The sequence below is a fragment of the Talaromyces stipitatus genome, genomic scaffold (genome assembly GCF_000003125.1).
Source record: "Talaromyces stipitatus ATCC 10500 scf_1105507295549 genomic scaffold, whole genome shotgun sequence".
Taxonomy (NCBI): Eukaryota; Fungi; Ascomycota; class Eurotiomycetes; order Eurotiales; family Trichocomaceae; genus Talaromyces; species Talaromyces stipitatus.
Genome location: NW_002990117.1, coordinates 3,155,107 through 3,175,382, shown reverse-complemented (window position 1 = coordinate 3,175,382; position 20,276 = coordinate 3,155,107). Strand labels below are relative to the sequence as shown.

Sequence of the window (20,276 nt, the reverse complement as noted above, 5' to 3'; positions counted from 1 at the left end):
ACATACCTTTTTATTCTGACGGGTTATCATTACAAATCGAGTATCATCATCATCAACAGTAGCAGCATACAAGCGCCGGTAGATCACAATACCTCTAGCTTTGATCCCACCTAAATTGAACCCCGAAAACATAGATTAGAAAGACAGGCATAAAAGCTAATGTTAAAACTCCAAAATAGCCCATGTGAATTCATCCATTGTCGAAAAGATCAACCCCGCTGATAACAACTCATCGCCCGCTTTCTGGACCTCTGTTGACGGTAAGCCCAACTTCGCAGAGATATTCTGCATATGAAGACCTTCATTGCTCTGCGGTTCGTTTCTAAGCAAGTTATACACTCGTCGCGCCGATGCCGACATGGGTGGAAGCGGTCGACCACCGCTGTAATCATCTCCGCCTTTCATGCCACCAGCATCAGCACCATAGGCACCGGCGGCACCGGCTCCGCCACTATTACCGCCCTGACTTGGAGGAGGGCCATGTTTGAAGAATAAATGCACAGCCGTGGCTTCTAAAAAATGTACATGTATCTCATTCACGTCCGAAACGGGTCGCACATTATGCGCTCCGAGGAACCTCTTATTCCCGAACACCTTGAGTTTGCCAAAGACCTTCACAAAGCCATTCAATTCCACCTTTTTGCGCGTACTGTGTTTGACTCCCTTGCCGTCCACGTCCATATCGTCTTCTATACGCGCCGTGGTCGAGTCAACCCATTGCTTAGCTTCGATTTCGCCGGTGCCGTCGTCAAGTTTGTAGGTTATGTTTGTGCTTTGTGTGGAGATGTTACGAACTTGGCCGATACAGAAGACGGATCCTATGTCTGCACCGTCGATTTGGAAGGGTGCTTCTGGGTGTGTTTGGGTTGCGTCGATGATTTGTTTGATGGTCACCGGTCTGAGGGTTGGGTTCTCGCCTTGCTAGAGCTCTAGTTAATGGATTGTTGAAGATTGTATGGTCGATAAGAGATATGAAGCGTACCCTTCCACCGGCAGGACTGTTCATCTCACCAGGCATAAAGCCTCCTCCTCCCATACCACCTTGCCCGCCATATGAGGTGGTAGAGTAGTTTCCGTAGCCACCATCTATATCTGTTAGTATGAGATCACAGTAGACCAAAAGCAAACATACCCATTTCAAGATCAAGACTCTCAATTCTAGTGCGCTGACAATGATGTTGGATGAAAAGTCTCAAGTGTTGATTTTTCCATATGTCTGTTTTGGGCGACATCGCGGGGTGGGACGTGTCACGCGTCGCGGACGGTCCCAGGGCGGTGACAAGCGGCAATACTGATGATCTTCCTCACCGCCTGCGGATATCAATCAATTTTTCTGATAGCGCCAAAAAAAAGTCTGTAGAGTCTAAACACATGTCGAGAGCATCATTGTTGTTGCTCTGACCACAAAGAGGCTACACACACAATGCCTCATCGAGCGGCCTCTCCGGCTTTGTCAGAGAATGAGTTGGACATTTCAAGTTCTCTATTCAAAACCAATGCAAACTCCGACTCCGAAGATGAGTGGGATTCAAAACCAAATAAGAAGCAAAAGAAGAAGCAGACGTCGATTCCATCAGCAAGTTTGAATTTATTAGACGAAGATAACGACGATGTCGATGGCGAAGATGACGAAGCGTTTATCGCAGCAACGCAAGCGGCCGCTAATCGAAAGGCCTCCAATCTCAAGGGTCGTACTGTCAAGAAAGGCGGTGGTTTTCAGGCCATGGGACTGAATGCTCAACTGCTCAAGGCTATTGCTCGCAAGGGTTTCTCGGTACCAACTCCTATTCAGCGAAAGACGATTCCCGTAATATTGGATGATCAAGATGTTGTGGGTATGGCGCGGACGGGTTCTGGAAAAACTGCTGCTTTCGTTATTCCGATGATTGAGAAATTGAAGAGCCATAGTGGTAAAGTCGGGGTACGAGGATTGATATTGTCGCCGTCACGCGAGTTGGCTTTGCAGACTTTGAAGGTCGTCAAAGAGTTAGGGCGAGGCACGGATTTAAAGGCGGTTTTGTTGGTTGGTGGTGATAGTCTGGAAGAACAATTCAGTTTGATGGTCGGCAATCCTGATATTGTCATTGCCACCCCAGGTCGATTTTTGCATTTGAAAGTGGAGATGAACCTCGACTTGTCTAGTATCAAATATGTGGTTTTCGACGAGGCTGATAGGTTGTTTGAGATGGGTTTCGCTGCACAATTGACCGAAATTTTGCACGGGTTGCCTGCTACTCGCCAGACACTGCTATTCTCAGCAACCCTTCCGAAATCGTTGGTAGAGTTTGCTAGAGCTGGTCTTCAAGACCCCAGTTTGATCCGGTTGGACACTGAAGGCAAAATCTCACCCGACTTGCAGAACGCTTTCTTCAGTGTCAAAACAGCAGATAAAGAGGGAGCGCTACTTTATATTTTACATGAGGTGATCAAAATACCCACTGGTCCAACTGGTGTTTCTCTACGCTCAAACGAGGAAGATGATGACAAGGGAAAGAGGAACAAAAAACGCAAGCGTTCTGATTCCAATAAACCGGGGAAGAACACCGAATCACCAACCAAGCATTCCACAATTATTTTTGCTGCTACGAAACATCACGTTGATTATATAGTTAGCATCCTGCGCGAAGCTGGATTTGCAGTCTCTTATGCATATGGCTCCCTTGATCAGACGGCGAGAAATATTCAAGTTCAAAGGTTTCGAAATGGAGCCACACATATCTTGGTTGTCACAGACGTCGCTGCTCGTGGTATTGATATTCCAATTTTAGCCAACGTCATCAACTATGATTTCCCGTCTCAACCCAAGGTTTTTGTTCATCGTGTTGGTCGAACGGCGCGTGCTGGACAAAAGGGTTGGAGTTATAGTCTTGTCCGGGATGCAGATGCTCCTTACCTTCTTGATTTGCAGCTATTCCTGGGCCGGAAATTGGTCCTTGGGCGACCAGAGACAGAAGTCAATTTCGCGGAAGAAGTGGTAGTTGGAGGCATTCCTCGAGATACCCTCTCTAGTCATTGTGAATGGATCACAAAGACACTGGACAATAGTCCCGACATCCAAGCTCAGAGAGGCGTCGCGAACAGAGGAGAAAAACTCTATATGCGAACGAGAAACGCTGCATCCTTAGAAAGCGCCAAACGTGCAAAAGAAGTTGTCACTTCTGATAAATGGACGTCGCTACATGCTCTCTTCAATGGAGAAGATAATCAAATGGAAGTTGAGCGCGAAAAGATGCTTGCTCGTTTAGGTGGATACCGACCACAAGAAACAATTTTTGAGATTGGTGGTCGTCGAGGAGGCAAGAAGGGCACGGATGAAGCTTTCGAGACGATCAAGCGAGTTCGATCAGCGCTGGACAAGAAGAAGAAAACCTCAGCCACTGCGACTGAGACTGCTGATGCCGACGGTGATGAGGGGGAAGATGTCAACATGGACCATGGGTTTTCCGATGAAGACGACAATGAAGCTCCTCAGGACAACCTTGACAATATGTCGATGGCATCCGAGTCCGAGCTAGAAGTGACCTTCTCACAGTATTCTCAGTCGAACAAAAATAAATCCAAAAAGGGCTCCGGTACCGATGCCAACGCCTTCCAGAACCCAGATTACTTCATGTCCTACACCCCAGCTGACGCATCACTCGCCGAAGATCGCGCTTACGGAGTCCATTCAGGCTCCAGTTCCAACTTCGCCCTCGCATCCCGCGACGCAACAATGGATCTCACCGCGGACGAAAAAGCCGGTTTCGGAGAAGCACAATCATCAATGCGCTGGGACAAACGACACAAGAAATACGTCTCTCGTCGCAACGACGAGGACGGCTCCCGAGGCGGCTCAGCCCTGATTCGAGGTGAGAGCGGTACGAAGATCGCAGCCAGTTTCCGTAGTGGTCGCTTCGACGCTTGGAAAAAGGGTAAACGAATGGGTCGTATGCCTCGTGTCGGTGAAATGGAGAATACCACTCTTTCCGCAGATCTGAATTCGTCTATTTCCGGCGGACGGAAGTATAAGCATAATAAGCAACAGGCGCCGAAACAATTGGATAAACTTCGTGGTGATTATGAGAAGAAGAAGAAGAAATGGGATGCTGCGAAGGAAGCTGCTGCTGCCGCTGCTGGAGGTAATGAAGGTGGAAGGAAAGCGAAGAATGAGATACGGAATAATGAGGATATTCGTAAGGCGAGAAACCTTAAGGAGAAGAGGAGGGAGAAGAATGCTCGGCCGTCGAAGAAAGGGAAGGGCGGTTTTAGAGGAAGGCGTTAGATAGGGACGGCCACGGGCTACGAATATAAAATACTGCATGACGGATGATTTTCTCGTGTAATCTTATTGACCGCTTATTTGTGTCGGAATTCTTACAGCAATAGATTTACTCGATATGTACATAAAAACATCACTATAAATCACTTATAACATGCATTTACTTTCATGGCATAAACAGGCTCAAATCTCTCCCGAACAACAGTGGTATCATAGTAGTAAATAGTTGACAAGGTCTCAGATTCTCACATTCGGCGAATCTCCTTCTCTAGCAGGTATTTATCAAAAGTCTCAGTACCGAAATGGCTCCACCATTCGAATAGCATAGTGTTGCAGATCAATTTGAACCAGGGAGTGAATTTGAGAGCAGGGTTGGCGAACATGCTCTTGAGATCTTCGGGAGTGACATACTTGGTATCTTGGACTTCGTTGGGGTTGGGGTTGATATCGACATCGGCTTGGATGAAGAGGATGTAGTCAACTATAAGCAGAAGAAATTAGTTTTGATCTCGATCACGGGAAGCAGAGGGGGAAAGGGCGCTCACTCTCGTGCTCTCCCCATTTCCCATCACTGGGGGCAAGATAATGAATTCGAGTCAGGAACTTGAATTTGTCGAGAGGGACTTGCTCGGCTTTGATTCCTAGTTCTTGATCGAGCTTGCGCACGGCAGCTCTCTTGACTCCTTCAACTGCAGCGGATAGTTCTGCGCCGGTCTCTCCTGCAATTCCAAGGGGGTGCTACCAAACCAGGTATTAGATGCGAAGACATAGACTTTCGCGGGATCAAAGAGAACTCACCGAGCAGCATGTATTCGTCCACAGATCGGGAAAAGTAATCTTCTCAGCAGCTCGTTGTTGAAGCAACAAACGGTTTTGCGAATCGAAAAGGAAGACCGAAAAAGCGCGGTGCAATAATCCACGACTAATGTTGGTCATTAGATGGCCTTGGGAAATCAAACCGAATTAGCATTAGTATAAATAAATCAAGACGGCGCGGAAACTGAAAGGGGGGGAAATCATACAAGCCTTCTTGCTTGCACTACCAATTGGTCTATCGTCATTGTCCAGTACAATGCAAACCTCCTCCATCAACCGAACTTGTTCCTCATCGTAACCATCTAAATCACCGCCAGCGCGCACCGAGGAGTCGTTTGACGAAGGCAAAATTGAGCGGGCGAGAGATATATCGACGTCGGGGAAGAGAGTAGCAACATTGTCTGCCGTGATGGCGACGGCCTCGGTGACGGTTGTTGTTGCGCTCATGTTGATGGAAATGCCAGTATGTGGGTTATAACAAGAAAAGGAGAAACATGAGATGCGACTCAATTGTCGACGCTCTTTATATTCGCCTTAGAGGGGGTTTTCGGGCAGTTTCTTTCTTTCTTTGCAAACTTTCGGGGTTATGCCTGCCCAATTAGGCTCGCGACCGCCACTCTCTCAAGCCACAAGTCCCACATATTGTGGCTTGAATAGGGTATGATGCACGTGACTCAGGGTTATCGGGCTTTCCTTTTTCGCTTCAACTTCGGAGGAGTCCTCGATGTTTGATATGAAGTTTAACTGGACAGCACACCGATATCAGCAATATCTCGTCAGTCCAATCGAGCATCCACAGAAAATTTCAGATCATGTCTTCGGTCTCACAGGATCGGAGCCCGACACCTTTTCCGCGAACGAGAACGAAGTGGACAGAGTGTACATAAAAGTCATCTTCAATTGAAGAACAATACGATAAAGTCTACTTCCTGCTATGGCTTGTGTTCTCTGTTCATTGAGACGTGACGCATGACTGCTTACTGCCACATCCTGCTTGCTCTTTGTACACATACAAATTTATTCAGAACCAACAACCGAGGTATCCTCCCCGCACCTTCAGACTACTTACCCCTGACTACCACGGGGACTGCGGACTCCGGTATACCGTACCCTATGTATACATAGTAAAACGTGCGTCCCCGAAACCCATCCTCACTGACCAGAAGCCAGGGATCTTTTGGAGGGGGTTTCTAGTCCCTCAACTTCGTTGGTTCTTTTCGGCCAGTCGCATACCCCTTCGTCATTTGCTTCCATGGCCCAGCTAATCAGATGCCAAGTCTGCTGGTACATCTGACCTTGGCCAGGATGATACATTTTCCAACCTTTTTTTTCTTTCTCGCAGAAAGAGAAAATCAGGCTGAAGCGTCGATGTTGGTGGCGCGAGTTTGATTTATGCAAAGTCAGGGATTATGAGGCTTTTTGATGCTAAAAGGGGTAATACTCTACCCCAATGACCTTCTTTCTCTTCTGGCTCGGGAATTCCGTGCATTAACTAGTTGAGTAACTAGTTGAGGACTGACGCAACTCAAAGCTTGACTGGGTATGTATTATCTTGGGCTAGAGAATGATCCAGGCAAATATTATCCAAGATGAAGAACATCCTATTCTGTGGGTAGACGTAGTCTGAATGAGTAAACGAGATAACGTTTCCCTAAACGCGGACGCGTCTACTTTTCCTCAACTTACAAAATGCCAATCAACATGAGAGACAAAATGACGTGCACTTCCATCAGACATAAGATTTGCATTACTATTGGTGGGAAAAAAGTATTTGAGATAGAAACCGATCAAATCATATCATAACCAGTAAAAATATGGTCAATCATGATTACCTGAAAACGAACCCTACTGCACGATGTCACGTCGGAAGCACGCGATGTGCATTTAATATGCAGCTCTTATCACCCTGTCTAGTCCCAATCCTCTTTAGAACTAAAGTGCTGACTCTGCTGAGTGAGATGCGTAATCTTTCCATTATGTACGTAGTCAGATGCAAGTACCTATGGCCTGAGCCCCCATATGTCAGGATATACTTTTTTTTTCAAGCACCCGTCATTCGTGGTCCATCGGCATAACTTCATATTTTTCATGCCGGAAATGTCTGGACTATGTGCGAAATCGTGAAGATCGCGAGTCATGCATGCACTTTCTTATAGCTTCTTTCCTTGCTTTTTCCCTTTCCCTTTCCCTTCCATTTCTTTTCTTCTCATTTCCGCTACTCCATAGCCTACAGTTGCCTACTAGCCAGACGTACAGGAAGATCTCCCCAGTCCCTCAAGCCCAAGTCGGGAATGCCAAGATTCTGGCTGAAGGGCTTTTTAGTGGCATGTATGTACGCACGCAGTAGTAACCCAGTGCCATTCTCAGCAATCCAGGGTCTGAATCGGAAAAAAAAAAGGGAAAAAGTAAATCGCTAAACCCGCTGGTTTGATATTGAAGCGCTTCCCCCGCCCCTAAGAAACTTAAAGGATGACTTGTACCTAGGTAAAGTTGTCGATGATCGTTTTGGTCTAGACCACTGTACCGTCTATTTCGTCTAATATCCATGCAAGGAAGATAATGATGATCATCTCCATATGTACGGAGAGTAATGCAGTGAGTTGAAGAAAACAAAAGCGGGTTGAAGCAGATACATAGGAATTGTAATAATACAGCGCTTAATGTTAGGGCCTGGCTGATGTTCGCCCCCAAAACACTGTTATTTAGCGGGGACGGTATCTAAGTAACTCCCTACAACCTACAAGCGTTCCCAGTTACAACAATTCATGTAGCTAGTTAATTTAAGATAGAGCCGAGCCTGGGCAAAAGACATGGGTTGACTTACCTGTTTAAGGATATGCTTTCATATCGAGCAGACTACGCACCATAGGTAGGACAGGACAATATTGACATTGGGTTATTATTCGCTTCGACATGTCTAGTGAGCTCGGAAAGGTGCATTTTGTGATATGTTGATGAATTTCAAGATTGTGATTGTAGCTAAATAACATAGAGTATATGCAAATGCCGCGTGATACCTATCTATGATGTAAGATCCGAACAAACTCCGATTCAGAAGACCAGCTTCAGATTCCCCGATGTGACGGGTGTGCTTTGATATGTATACACTTTGCGTATAGAGAGTCGAACAAAGGAGATGATGCTTGAAGGAAACGCAAGATCAAAAACATCAACCAACGTAAATAACCGATCATAGTCGCATATGAGATGAAAACCAGTTCGTCAATAAGAACAGTCAACTATCTCTACCGTAAATTCATGGTAGATTTGCCTGAGAGGCTCGTCCAAATTTGGGGCAATGTAGTTGAGTGTGGGATAGTCGTATTGCATATAGTCGTATTGCTGTCAGGAAGGAAGATTCGTATACGTAAGAACTGAAGTTCCATATTGTCCAGCCTTATCTTTATGTTTTCGGTCTGGACATCCATCCTTTTGATGTCTATAGATCTGAATTAGTACTTCAAGTTTTGGTTTTGTTGGAAACGAAGGATCCTTACCTGTGCATAGTATCGAGTCTACTATAATGACGGCCACACAGCTCACATGTGAACCTTTTTTCTCCGTCATGTATCCTCTATAAAACGTGGTTAGCACAAGCTGTAGTTAAAGTCGAGTATTCATATCAAGTGGTAGACTCACTGTTGAGTAATGTCGCTTCAAATCTGTTTTCCGTCCAAAAGTCTTCCCACAGCTATTACAAGGATGCACCTGTCTATTTACTGGATTGTGACGTTTTAAATGCTCCTTGCAATTCGACCGTCGCGTAAAAACCTTATCACATACTGGGCAACATAAATCGGGATCAAGTTCAGTCTGGCCCTCCTTTCGAGTACCTGATTTCTTCCTGCGACTTGATCCCATCTCTGCGACATGAACCCTAGGAGAAACCGATCCATAATATGACCCGCCTTGGCTCGACTCGGAACTAGATACGGACTCGGCTTCTTGAGAGGGTGATCGCTCGACGGATTCAAGATTCGCTCTTTCATTCCCTCCTGTATCTTCGTTGGAGAATGCGGGTGATGGCCACGTGTTATCTGATTGACTAGAATGTTGTGTTCTTTCAGGTGAGGCAAGGTGAGACTGGGGTGTCATTGGCCACCTCCTTGAATGGACCTGCGCAAATTCTGGGTGGCTAGTCTGGTTGAAACTATAGCCAGCATGATAGTAGAGCCCTTGGACCTGAGGACTACTCGTGAAAAGCGGGTATTGCACGGAAGCCGTGCTGACCATCGTAGGGTCCGTGTACTGTTGCTGTTGGTAAAACGAAAGCCCACCATAGTCCGGAGCGCTCAATGCCGTACTGTAGCAGGCCGTTGTGCCCGCTATGGAGTGATCTTGCCAGCCATGCGCGGAGACAGATGGTGTAAGAGGAAGGCCATGCGCCATATCATAAAGGAATGTTGACTGATGCGCATAGTCTTGCGCTTCTGCTTTTACTTGCACCGAGTCAGGCGACATGATGTAGGAATCGTTATAGCCGAACATGTTCTCAGAAGAGTGCCGTCCTCGCTGGCCTCCGGTGGCCGATCCCTTCACAGAGTCATGCATTGTGTTGGAAAAAGTAGCGGATTGGCCGCAAGATTCCGGGAACTTCGTTGGTGGCGTATACTGAGTCGAGGGCGGAAATAATAGCTGGTAAGAAAGTCGTTGTAGTGTTTCGATAGTGGTGTGTTTGCGATGTCAACTCGTTGAAGAATGGATGGAGTGCTCCGAGTGCCAAACAATCTATTTATACAGATAAGTAAATTGAATTTTGCACAAGCTGAAAGATCAGATACCAGGTGAAAAAGGCGGGATCCAGGATTGGTATTATATGGCACTTGCAGAAGTAGGAACAGGTGACGACGACGCCCTCTGGAAAATTAGACTGGGGACAAGTTCGACTAATGGTGCCATTGCCAGAGCTAGCAGTGAGTAAAAAAGTGCAGCATGACAGCATACACAAGGCAGACTCTGCGCGAAGGAGGTTTTGCCGAGATTAGGCGTTACTCTCGCATAAGTCGAATAGGCGCGACAGGTACATTTGGTGCCATGCAGGATGGGATGGAGCGGTGCGCTGGGATGCGATGGGATTAGCAACCCAAAGCAACGCAGTAGAGAATTTCGGCGGGTCCTCAAGGGAGGGGGACAGGGCTGGACTGACAATTGGTGTGCAGCAGATATTAAAACAAGTGGGATATGAAGATGGGAAAAAGACTGTCAGCTGTGGCCAAGGGGGGCCAACGGTTCTGAAGTTGCGCCAGGATCCACGTCGGTCATGGGCGAAAGGCTTGAAATGCCTGCTTGCGGCGGGCCGGGAAACACCTGTCTCGCAGGCGACTGAGTGTGACTCTCATTTTTGAATTGAGTCTTGAAGCAGTTTAGTCCGGACCCGACAGTCTGGATAGACTAGTTAAACGAGGCGGCTGTGTGTCTGAGTGGCAGAGATTGTCGTCCTGCTTGGCCACCAGACTGCCTGCCTGCATAACTAGCCAGCTGCTCGGAGGAATGACTGCTGTATCGTCTGCCCCAAGAATGCACTGATAGGTCGACCAGAGGATATGAAGGTGTGTGACTTTCCTAAGCTGGCTCTAGCTCGCTGTTGCCCACTTTGCGCTAGGGAAGCAGACGAAACAGAAAAGAAAGAGATCAAGAGAGAGGGGCAGAGACAGAAAAGAAGAAAAGAGAGGATCTACAGGGTGTTGTGAAGAAAACTGAGGAAGAAGTTGTTGTTGTGTCGTTGAACTTTTTTGTGGCTACATAAGTTTCCTGTAGGGAAGGAAGTGACCCTAACCCGCGTCGTGGTCGTTCCTTCCGCATTTGCTCCATAGTTCCTTGCGTCTGTACTTGCCTCCATGATAAAAAAAAAATCAAAAAACCAAACTGTTCACAATTTCCATCCTTCATTACTCTAGACATCTAGACGCTACAGACACGCTTTGATGCCAACGCATGTCCATGTTCTTTCTGACCAACAAGCGATCGTTGCGATACGTCGCGTCGGCGTGGAAATTAGCGCTGCCCCTCCTTCGTTCTGGCTTCTGAGTCGCCAGCTAATTCATTACTGTACACTCTCCGTCGCGGCCCGTCGATTGAGCTACGGAGTATGTTACTCGCAGTCTCGTATTGCTTTTACCTTTTCTGGGATCTTTGGGCTCAAACTAACATATGTTGAGCAATACCAAGCGTCGGTCGATGCATCTATCTCCCAAGAACGATGAAAGCATGGACAGGACTACGTACACACGATACGTACGTATATCCCCTAGTCAAGCTCTCTCCACGGCTGACTACTCTTGTTTGGAGTTTAACCCAGTCCATTTAACAATTTACCAAAGCGTTCTCGATGAACGCCAACAGGTACGACCCACCTGATCCGGGACGCTTGCTCGATCGCACTGCGACGGCCTCTATGGGTGCCCAATAGGCGTGTTGCCGGACACCCGGAGGTTATTGCCGGCCACGAAGGAACACACATCTTAGTCTTCTTGGATGGAGTTTTGTGCAGATTGGCAATAGCGCAGCCGGCCTGGAGCGGCTCGCTAAACTCTCTTCAGCCAAACAACTTTGACTGTTTAGACTGGTGCGGAAAGTAAAGATCAAGAAAAAAAAATTAATTCTTTTCTTCCATCGCAGAATGAGAACGCAGTCAGACGGCATAGCTAGTGCTCAGCAATTACCAGTCATAGCGGCCCTGCGGTTCGACGGGGGTTATGCCATTGGGATAATGTCAATACCAAATTATGACTCGAAGGGGGAACACCGCAATCAGCATCCTACACCACACCAGAGCACGTTAACAGCGGCAGCTAATTTCCCCGAAAGTAAATCGATCTCCAGGTACAAACCGGCCTCTCCGGCTGTACCTCTCTCGCAAATCTCCTACAATCTTTGCACGGAATTGATGTGGTCACCGAGAAAGCGACGCAAGGCTCACACCAACAAGAGCTGTTAACAATGACATCAAAAATGAAAGACCTCATGCAGATGACACTTTCTTGTTCTGGATTCATAATCACCAATTGACTTAAACGCTTCCTCCTCACCCGGCGCTTGCTCCGACTTAAGGCACCAGGAGCGCTTCGCCTCGCCAAGAGTGGGACAATAGAAGTTTATGAGTAAGCCATAACTTCTACTTTCTTTCTTTCTAACGTGACCTGCAGCGCATGCGACAGTCCAGTTGCTCGATGTACGTGCCAAAGTGAAGTGCGATGATGTGTTGTTGAGGAGTCCACGTTAAGCCGTAACAGGGATGGCGGGGAAGAAGACTAATTTAGTCTGTTGAAAAAAGGTGCATCCACAGCCAATCAATTCCAGAAAAATCTCAGAAACTTGGTACTGGACAAACAACAGCTACGGTCGACATTCTAAATGATGTTCTGACAACCAACCATTCCAGCCACCTGAGAATCAACAGTCACAGAAGGCGGTGCCGTAATAACGCATTGCGGAACTACGCCGGAATTACTGTCGTGATAAGCGCCTGCACCAATTATTCGAGCTCAATCCATCCAGGATGTCTCTTGCAGCGAGCATCGATCACGAGATTGTCGGTGGGCACGGTCAAGGGGTCTTGGGCATGATCCACAAAGGGAGTTGATCTCTCTAAAACGCCTCGCCTTAGTTCAGGTACCAGTGTTCAACACAGCCTTGGTCTATAACGTCTGGGCTTTTGATCAACAATTAGCTTCAATGTGAGATCATTCAGCACGTGAATCAGCTACATTTGTTCCTACCCATGCAATGCTGAGACAAGGGGGCTGTGTTAGACGGTAGAAGACGCATGGAAGATTCTTAAACACCAGGGTCCAAGCTAATCTTCGATTTCTAGACCGCATCAAGTCCATATGTCATGCAGGCACCGAGATAAAGCGCTGCTAGAAAAAGCGGTATAGGCAATTGGGATTTCGAGGTTCGCATATAGTACATCTAACGGTGTCATCTCAGCTACATGGTTCCCGGGATGAGTCCTGTACATCTACGCAGGACCACGCCGCTATGAAATTCGACCTTGTCACGTCTGTCCTATAACGATGGAGAAGCCAGCATTGATCGATCAAGGCAGATTTACCATTCTTGATGACTCACGAAGAATACAATCACAACATCAGTTCGACGATTCGGAGGACTAGAAGTTTTAGACTTTAATCGGTCTAGAAGACTTTTTCTTCCAAGCAATCAATTGATGATCTTCTTAGGCGTACTCTCATGAGTCATTTAGAAGTCTTGCAAATCTTATTGTTTGGTTAAGGATCTCTACCCGATGATTCAATACGTGAGGTCAATGCGCGAACCACCCTAGGAAAGCCCTTATGAGCAATTACTCATTTCAGCTGCTTCGCGCAAGTTTTTACAAAGTACGTTGATGGCTGAAACATGCTACTAATATGTTCTTAGACAACAAGGTCCTTGGGGAAAACTACATCCTCTATCAAAAGGTTAGGATGGTTCCAGAGTTGACGGGTCGTGAGTCATCCTCAACATCGGTCATTGATGCCATAGGACATGTGTTTCAAGTCTGAAGACCAACGACCTTCTTGGGGTCTGATGAATGTTTAGATTACTTCACTACAATTTCTATCTTGGATAACCATTCGCATTCGATTATGTCATATGCAATGCACAATCTTGTCAGTTATCCTTCTTAAAGATACCCGTTATCCTCATGATAGATCGATACATGACAGCTCTCGTCTTGGCATATATTGATTGCTCGTCATCTAAAGGTTGACACTTTTCTTTCAGCCTAAGTGAGGAACAGGACATCTGCACCGTTTGAAGATCGGTGTACAGTTCAGCAGAGTCCTTCAAACGAACGTCCTCGTAGAAACATTGACCAAGATACTAGGATAATGATAGAATTTGTAGTTTTCATGCTCAATTTACTATTCTGGAGTTGATTCATCTTTGGACACAAGGCAATACACCTCTAAAAAGGAATATTTAAAGTAAATCATCGTGGTATACTTCGATCGCGTAGACTGGCCCGCGACCAATGAGAGTGCTCGCAGCCTCAGGCAGCACTTGACGTCTTCTCCATTCTCCGCCGCCCCGGAACGTCCACAAGTCAATATCAAAAGCATCAACCGTGAATATCAGCAACAGCTTGTTCAGGTAACGGAGAGCAATTAGAGGACCATCACTATCAGCACATGCTTTACTCCGAAGCTCTCGATTGCCTGGGATGATGTATACTCACCAATCATGATCTTGACGGCCCAAGATCACTTTCACGACATATAACCACTTCTCTTGGAAGTGACCATTTACTTCTATCACAATGGGCCAAGGCTATTCCTTAACCACCTTGTCGGCCGGCTCGGCCGGCATCGACGTCCCAGAGCTCTCCGACATGGTGTATGAGAAATCTCTAGGCTCCGCGCGATTCATGAAAAGCATCAGAGCTCGGCAGCGGAATGGCCTTGCATTTGTCAAAGTTATCATGAAACCTTATCCGAGCATGCAGTTAGATCCTTATGTTAAAGCAATAGCGCGTAAGTTATTGACTCTTGGACCTATGAAGTTACTGGATATTGATCGTTTCGTACAGGTGAAAGGGAATTGCTGGCTAGCGTCCCCAACGCCCTAGCTTACCAACGGATTATTGAAACCGGTACTAGCGGATACTTGGTTCGCCAATATATCCATAGTTCTCTATATGATAGACTGAGGTGAGTATCCTAGAGAATGAAGGTGCTTCACTTTTTAACGACCACAGTACTCGTCCCTTCCTGGAGGACATAGAGAAGAGATGGATTGCTTTCCAACTGCTATGTGCACTTCGAGACTGCCACACCCAAGAAGTTTTTCATGGAGACATTAAAACAGAGAATGTCCTGGTGACTTCTTGGAACTGGCTTTATCTCTCTGACTTTTCATCATCATTCAAACCGACCTTTCTTCCAGAGGACAACCCTGCTGATTTCTCTTTCTACTTTGACACCTCCGGGCGACGTACCTGTTACCTCGCGCCTGAAAGGTTCTTGGAAGCAGGTGAAGAACCCGGAGACCGGAAAGTCAACTGGGCAATGGACATTTTCAGTGTTGGATGTGTTATCGCCGAACTATTTCTTGAAGCTCCCATATTCACGCTCAGCCAGCTATACAAGTACCGGAAGGGAGAGTATAGTCCCGAACATAGCCAGCTCTCAAAGATTGAAGACTCCAATGTCAAAGATTTGATACTTCACATGATTCAAATCGACCCGGAATCCAGATACTCTGCTGAAGAATATCTGAACTTTTGGAGACACAAAGTGTTTCCGGATTATTTTTACAGTTTCCTCCATCAATACATGTCTCTCATAACCGAACCGGCATCAGGGAGGACACATGTTGATGCCGAGGCCGGAAACTTTGGCGAATCTGATGACCGAATTGATCGACTGTATCTGGACTTTGACAAAATTTCCTACTTCCTGGGATCACCACCGGTACAGGCCAAGGATGGATCAAAATTGATGTCGGCGAACCTGATTTACCAGGCTCTTCCGGTACAGCTGGATTTACCCAATTCACAGCACGAGACTTCGAACATGAATCCTCAGGAAGGTGCCCTCATCTTCCTAACAGTGGTTGTCTCTAATCTGAGAAATACATCTAAGGCCTCCGCCAAAGTCAAAGCTTGCGACTTGCTATTGGCGTTTGCTGAAAGACTTCCGGACGAGTCAAAGCTCGATCGTATTCTACCTTACGTGATGACTCTGCTCAATGATCGATCTGATGTGGTTAAAGTTGCGGCAATACGCACTCTATCACAGCTTTTATCAATAGTCCAGGTGGTTTCACCTGTCAACGCGTACATCTTCCCAGAGTACATTTTTCCCAGGTTGCAACCATTTGTCGCCGAATCTTCATTTAACCCCAGTCCTATGGTTCGAGCTGCCTATGCTTCCTGTATCTCCTCACTAGCGCAATCATCTTTGAGATTTCTGGACATGATTCAAGCTCTCCGGACCGATACACGCCTGCGATCAGTCATACCAGCCGGTTCTGAAGCTAATTGGACCGAAGAGGCAACCTTCCATAACCTCTATGACGTGGCAAGGGCCGATCTTCTTGAATATTTCGAGGTTCACACAAAAGCTCTTTTAACAGATAGTGATTCTTCAGTTCGCCGCGCTTTCCTGGGTTCTGTGTCAAGCCTTTGCGTCTTCTTCGGCAGTACGAAGATTAACGATGTTATTTTGAGCCACTTGAACACTTACCTCAATGATAAAGACTGGATCCTGAAATGTGCATTCTTTGAAGCTGTCGTTGGCGTTGCTACTCATATTGGAAGCACAAGTCTTGAGGAATTTATCTTGCCCTTGATGGTCCCGTCGCTTACAGATACCGAAGACTTTGTAGTCGAACGGGTGATCCGATCCATGGCAGCCATGGCAGATTTGGGCCTGTTTCAGCGGTCGACGACTTGGGAGCTGCTTAATATTGTCGTGCGATTTTTCGCTCATCCAAGCATCTGGATCAGGGAATCCTCCGTTTACTTTGTCATTACGTGCTCCAAATATTTATCATTCGCAGACAAACATTCGATACTCACTCCACTAATACGGCCGTTCTTGAAAACGAATATTATCACTGTGACAGAGGGTGAAATCCTTGATGCTCTCAAACGTCCATTGTCAAAGAGCATCTATGATATGGCTATTATATGGGCTCAAAAGTCAGAGAAGGGTAATTTTTGGAAAGCAGCTAATCGAGAGAGCACTTTCAGTCTCACTGGCAGTGACGCCATCATTGGCAGGGGATTTCCGAGAAATGTGTCTCTTGCCGCAATATCGAAGAATGAAGAAGATGCACATTGGATATCAAGGCTGAAGAATCTCGGTATGACTCCAGAGGACGAGTTCAAAGTACTCGTCCTGCGGGAATACATATGGAGGGTCGCTATGAAATCGCGTAAAACTTCTGATGCGACCGAACCAAGCCTATTGAACGACATTTTATCTCTCTCGCAATACGGGATCACGCCACAGACAGTGTTCTTTGATAAAAACCAGGACGTCAGACAACGAAAAGTCTCAACGGACAACGTATATAGTCCGACAAATGAGGAACCCAGGTCGCATACGATCGCTGACGCACTGCTTGATGCATCAACGAATGTTGACACCCAGTCGGCAGCACGCCGGAAGCATCAGCGATCAGCAACGCAACCGCCAAAAGATAGCAATCCAGCGCGCAGAAGTCTGGCGATTGCAGAAGGCATAAGAGCCGACTCAGATGGGCCCTCTACTTCATCCTCACCAACCACTCAACCAATCTCACAAGATTCATCCGCTCAAAACTCGGATATAGAGCGAGTAACAACAAAGACTTCGTTGGATGCAGACAGGGCATCAGATCGGAGCAGCGTAGTGACCGAAACCGGGTCTCTATCACAAATCAACTCTCAGACCAGAATTGAGAGAAAATCAAGTGCTATCAATCTACTCAACCGCAAAGAAACGACCAAAGCTTATGCCGAAACGAGTATGAACTCGATGAATGCATTTGGGAAAGTGGATGTTCATTCGCAGCAGAAAAAGTCTTCTGGCTCGCCTTTGGCAATAGCAAGGGAGAGTAATACGGGTCAACAAGCAACATTACAACGATATCGTGCCGGGCATTCATACAAGGGTCGTGATCCAAGGATTTTGAGGCTGCTAGACGACGTGTTTGCTGAGAATTACCCTACGGATTTTTTTGATTTGGGTCCATATGTCAAGGAAATCGATTCTCGGCGTCCAATCCGAAGAGCTAGCGGCGAAGAAAGCGACAAGCCCTGGAGACCTGAAGGTGTGCTCGTTGCTTTGTTTGGTGAACACACTGGACCGATTAATCGGGTGGTGGTTGCGCCAGATCATGGGTTCTTTGTGACCGCCTCTGATGACAGCACTGTCAAGGTTTGGGATACTACGCGGTTGGAGAAGAACTTGACTCCGAGATCGCGACAGACTCATCGTCATGCTCCTGGAACAAAGGTGAAATGTTTGACCTTCGTTGAAAACACTTATACATTTGTCAGTGCCGCCACGGACGGGAGCATCCACGCCGTCAAGGTTGATTACCAGAACATCAACGAAACAGTGCGGTACGGTAAACTGCAGATAGTCCGGCAGTATCAGCTACCAGAGGGAGATGACGGCTCGATTGAATATGCAACATGGATCGAACATTACCGTTCAGAAGGACAGTCCGTGTTGCTCATCGCTACTAATACATGTCGTATCCTAGCACTTGATATGAAGACTATGTTACCATTATACACAGTACAAAACCCGGTTCACCACGGTACTCCAAGAGTGTTTTGTTTCGATCGCAAACACAGTTGGCTTATTATTGGAACATCACATGGTATCTTAGATTTGTGGGACTTGCGGTTTAGGGTAAGACTAAAAGCGTGGGGTCTCCCAGGAGGCACGGCGATACATCGACTGCAGATTCATCCGACTAAAGGGCGTGGCCGTTGGGTGTGCGTGGCCGGAGGCAGTGTACACGGTAGTGAAATTACGGTCTGGGACGTGGAAAAAGTCCAATGTCGAGAAGTCTACCGAGCAGCATCGGCATCGACTATGGGGAGCAACCCGTCGACGCCAAGTACTCCGAATAGTCATCGAACCTCGGTAGTGAATAATCTAGCTGCCATGCACACAGTCACCAAAAGCTACGAAGCATGGCGCGTGGACGAAGATCGTCCAGAAGGAATGCTTAGCCGCTTTGCCAACCCATCCGCAGCCGGGATTGAGCCGAACATAAACCCAGCATCACCCAATTCTTCAAGCCTCGGTGATCCCAACGGTATCTGTGCTCTGCACGTAGGATACGATATGCCCGCGGACGGCAAGGAGAGCACAAAATGCGGCTTTGCAATTACCGCAGGATCAGATCGAAAAGTACGATTTTGGGATCTTGTTCGACCAGAACTGTCGAGTATCGTTAGCGGGTTGGACATTTCTGTGGTTGAGGCTGGGGCAGCTGCAAAACCGCGTTATGAGACTGTGCAGCCTACGACGAGTCTTACGGTAACGACGGAGTTTTCTCCCAGTCTCGCGACGGTTACTGGTGGTGGTAGTGGTGGACGAAGTGGAAGTTCTTCCGGTAAGAAGGGGCATAGTGCGAGTGCTTCGCGTCCTCCACGTAGTACGGTTATTAGTCTTCAACAGCAGCAGTTGTTGAAGAGTCATTTGGATTCGATTCTGGATGTGGCTGTTCTGAGGGCGCCGTATGGGATGACTGTGAGTGTGGATCGGGCTGGGATGGTGTATGTGTTTCAGTGATGTTTCTACCTAGGTAGAAATAGAACTTTGAAGATGTATTCAAGGTTACAAGAGTTCAAGTTCACCGTTTAGAGTTACGATATATACGTAAAAGTACTCGTCTAATTATGTCTAGGACTCACAAGTATCGGATTCGATCAATTGGCACTGAGATGCCGCATGACGTTTCATAGAGAAGCATACCTAACACCAAGCCGCATCTCCCGAAACATCTGTGTCACTCTAGACAGAGGCAAATAGTCTAAAATAACCACTCTTGAAACCACAGCCGAACAAGACACTCCGTAAATTAACTTACATAGTAAACTTACAAGTAACAAGATAAACATCCCTTGCCACATGCCCGAATAGTGGATTCCGATTCACCCCTCACTACTGCACCATGCACATGTCATGTATGATGCATGTCGGGTGGATACGTATCAATCCGAGATGTGATGAGTCTAATCATCGAGGGGTTGACCTCACGTACTACTTAGTACGTGTATGAATTTGGGGGTACATATCTGGCCAGTAGTTTTCGATGCATCGCATGCGTTTGGTACGCAAGCAGGGATGGATACGTAACCTTTGGAATTACCGGGATGCAGCTCGGAAAGTGACAAGTCATGTACGAAGTATTAAGTTCCTTATTCTCAGATTCCAATTCCAGCCGTGTTGGAGTTCTTATGGGATGCCTTTTTATTGTTGGATCTGATTTTCTATGTAGTCTCAAGATTGCAACTTGCAAGGTACGAGTAAGCTTGATTGAGAATTCTCCTCGAGTTCGCTGCTTTACGCTTAAACTGGCGTGATCCGGCGATCGATGCCATTCAAGGACAAGCAATAGTGGGGACCCGGAACGGACCTTTTTTTTTCTTTCTTTTTTTTGGGTTGGAGAGCTCCGAACCATGGATGAGAGGATGATTGAACAATACATAGTAATATCTATTCAGAGTCAGACATACAAGACAGTCAAT

The 20,276-nt window shown here is 46.8% G+C and overlaps 5 protein-coding genes across 6 annotated transcripts, besides 1 other annotated feature; 2 read left to right on the top strand and 3 right to left on the bottom strand.

Moving 5' to 3' along the window:
- Nucleotides 1-29: 29 nt before the first annotated feature.
- On the bottom strand, nt 30-1,232 carry TSTA_020230 (putative replication factor-a protein; the record flags this gene model as incomplete). The annotated part of the gene is made up of 3 exons (XM_002484154.1): nt 30-921; nt 983-1,086; nt 1,133-1,232. The coding sequence occupies 3 exons, from the start codon at nt 1,230-1,232 to the stop codon at nt 163-165; spliced, it is 963 nt and encodes a 320-aa protein (XP_002484199.1). The 3' UTR covers nt 30-162.
- A 191-nt stretch (nt 1,233-1,423) lies between these two features.
- TSTA_020220 (ATP dependent RNA helicase (Dbp10), putative) lies at nt 1,424-4,261 on the top strand (the record flags this gene model as incomplete). Its single annotated transcript, XM_002484153.1, has 1 exon — nt 1,424-4,261. The coding sequence occupies one exon, from the start codon at nt 1,424-1,426 to the stop codon at nt 4,259-4,261; it is 2,838 nt and encodes a 945-aa protein (XP_002484198.1).
- Nucleotides 4,262-4,370: 109 nt separating this feature from the next.
- On the bottom strand, nt 4,371-5,627 carry TSTA_020210 (isopentenyl-diphosphate delta-isomerase). Of its 2 annotated transcripts, XM_002484151.1 has the most exons (4): nt 5,281-5,627; nt 5,057-5,202; nt 4,804-4,996; nt 4,371-4,739 (listed from the first exon to the last, which is right to left on the bottom strand). In XM_002484151.1, exons 1-4 carry the CDS (start codon nt 5,519-5,521, stop codon nt 4,504-4,506), a joined length of 816 nt encoding a protein of 271 aa, XP_002484196.1. In that variant the 5' UTR covers nt 5,522-5,627; the 3' UTR covers nt 4,371-4,503. The 2 variants fall into 2 exon arrangements, with proteins under 2 accessions (XP_002484196.1, XP_002484197.1); XM_002484152.1 differs by having other exon boundaries at nt 4,371-4,996.
- Nucleotides 5,628-7,231: 1,604 nt separating this feature from the next.
- Nucleotides 7,232-7,288: a sequence feature (GA-rich).
- A 1,087-nt stretch (nt 7,289-8,375) lies between these two features.
- On the bottom strand, nt 8,376-9,535 carry TSTA_020200 (uncharacterized protein; the record flags this gene model as incomplete). Its single annotated transcript, XM_002484150.1, has 4 exons — nt 8,376-8,513; nt 8,572-8,648; nt 8,714-9,111; nt 9,191-9,535. 2 exons carry the CDS (start codon nt 9,533-9,535, stop codon nt 8,809-8,811), a joined length of 648 nt encoding a protein of 215 aa, XP_002484195.1. The 3' UTR covers nt 8,376-8,513; nt 8,572-8,648; nt 8,714-8,808.
- Nucleotides 9,536-14,336: 4,801 nt separating this feature from the next.
- On the top strand, nt 14,337-19,384 carry TSTA_020190 (protein kinase (VPS15), putative; the record flags this gene model as incomplete). Its single annotated transcript, XM_002484149.1, has 3 exons — nt 14,337-14,550; nt 14,607-14,727; nt 14,775-19,384. 3 exons carry the CDS (start codon nt 14,337-14,339, stop codon nt 19,315-19,317), a joined length of 4,878 nt encoding a protein of 1,625 aa, XP_002484194.1. The 3' UTR covers nt 19,318-19,384.
- Between the last annotated feature and the right edge of the window lie 892 nt (nt 19,385-20,276).

Coding starts and splice junctions, on each gene's coding strand:
- TSTA_020210 (XM_002484151.1), bottom strand. CDS start 5,521: ATGAGCGCAACAACAACCGTCACCGAGGCCGTCGCCATCACGGCAGAC. Junction 5,203..5,280: donor TAGTGCAAGCAAGAAGGCTT/GTATGATTTCCC, acceptor TGATTTCCCAAG/GCCATCTAATGACCAACATT. Junction 4,997..5,056: donor GGACGAATACATGCTGCTCG/GTGAGTTCTCTT, acceptor CTGGTTTGGTAG/CACCCCCTTGGAATTGCAGG.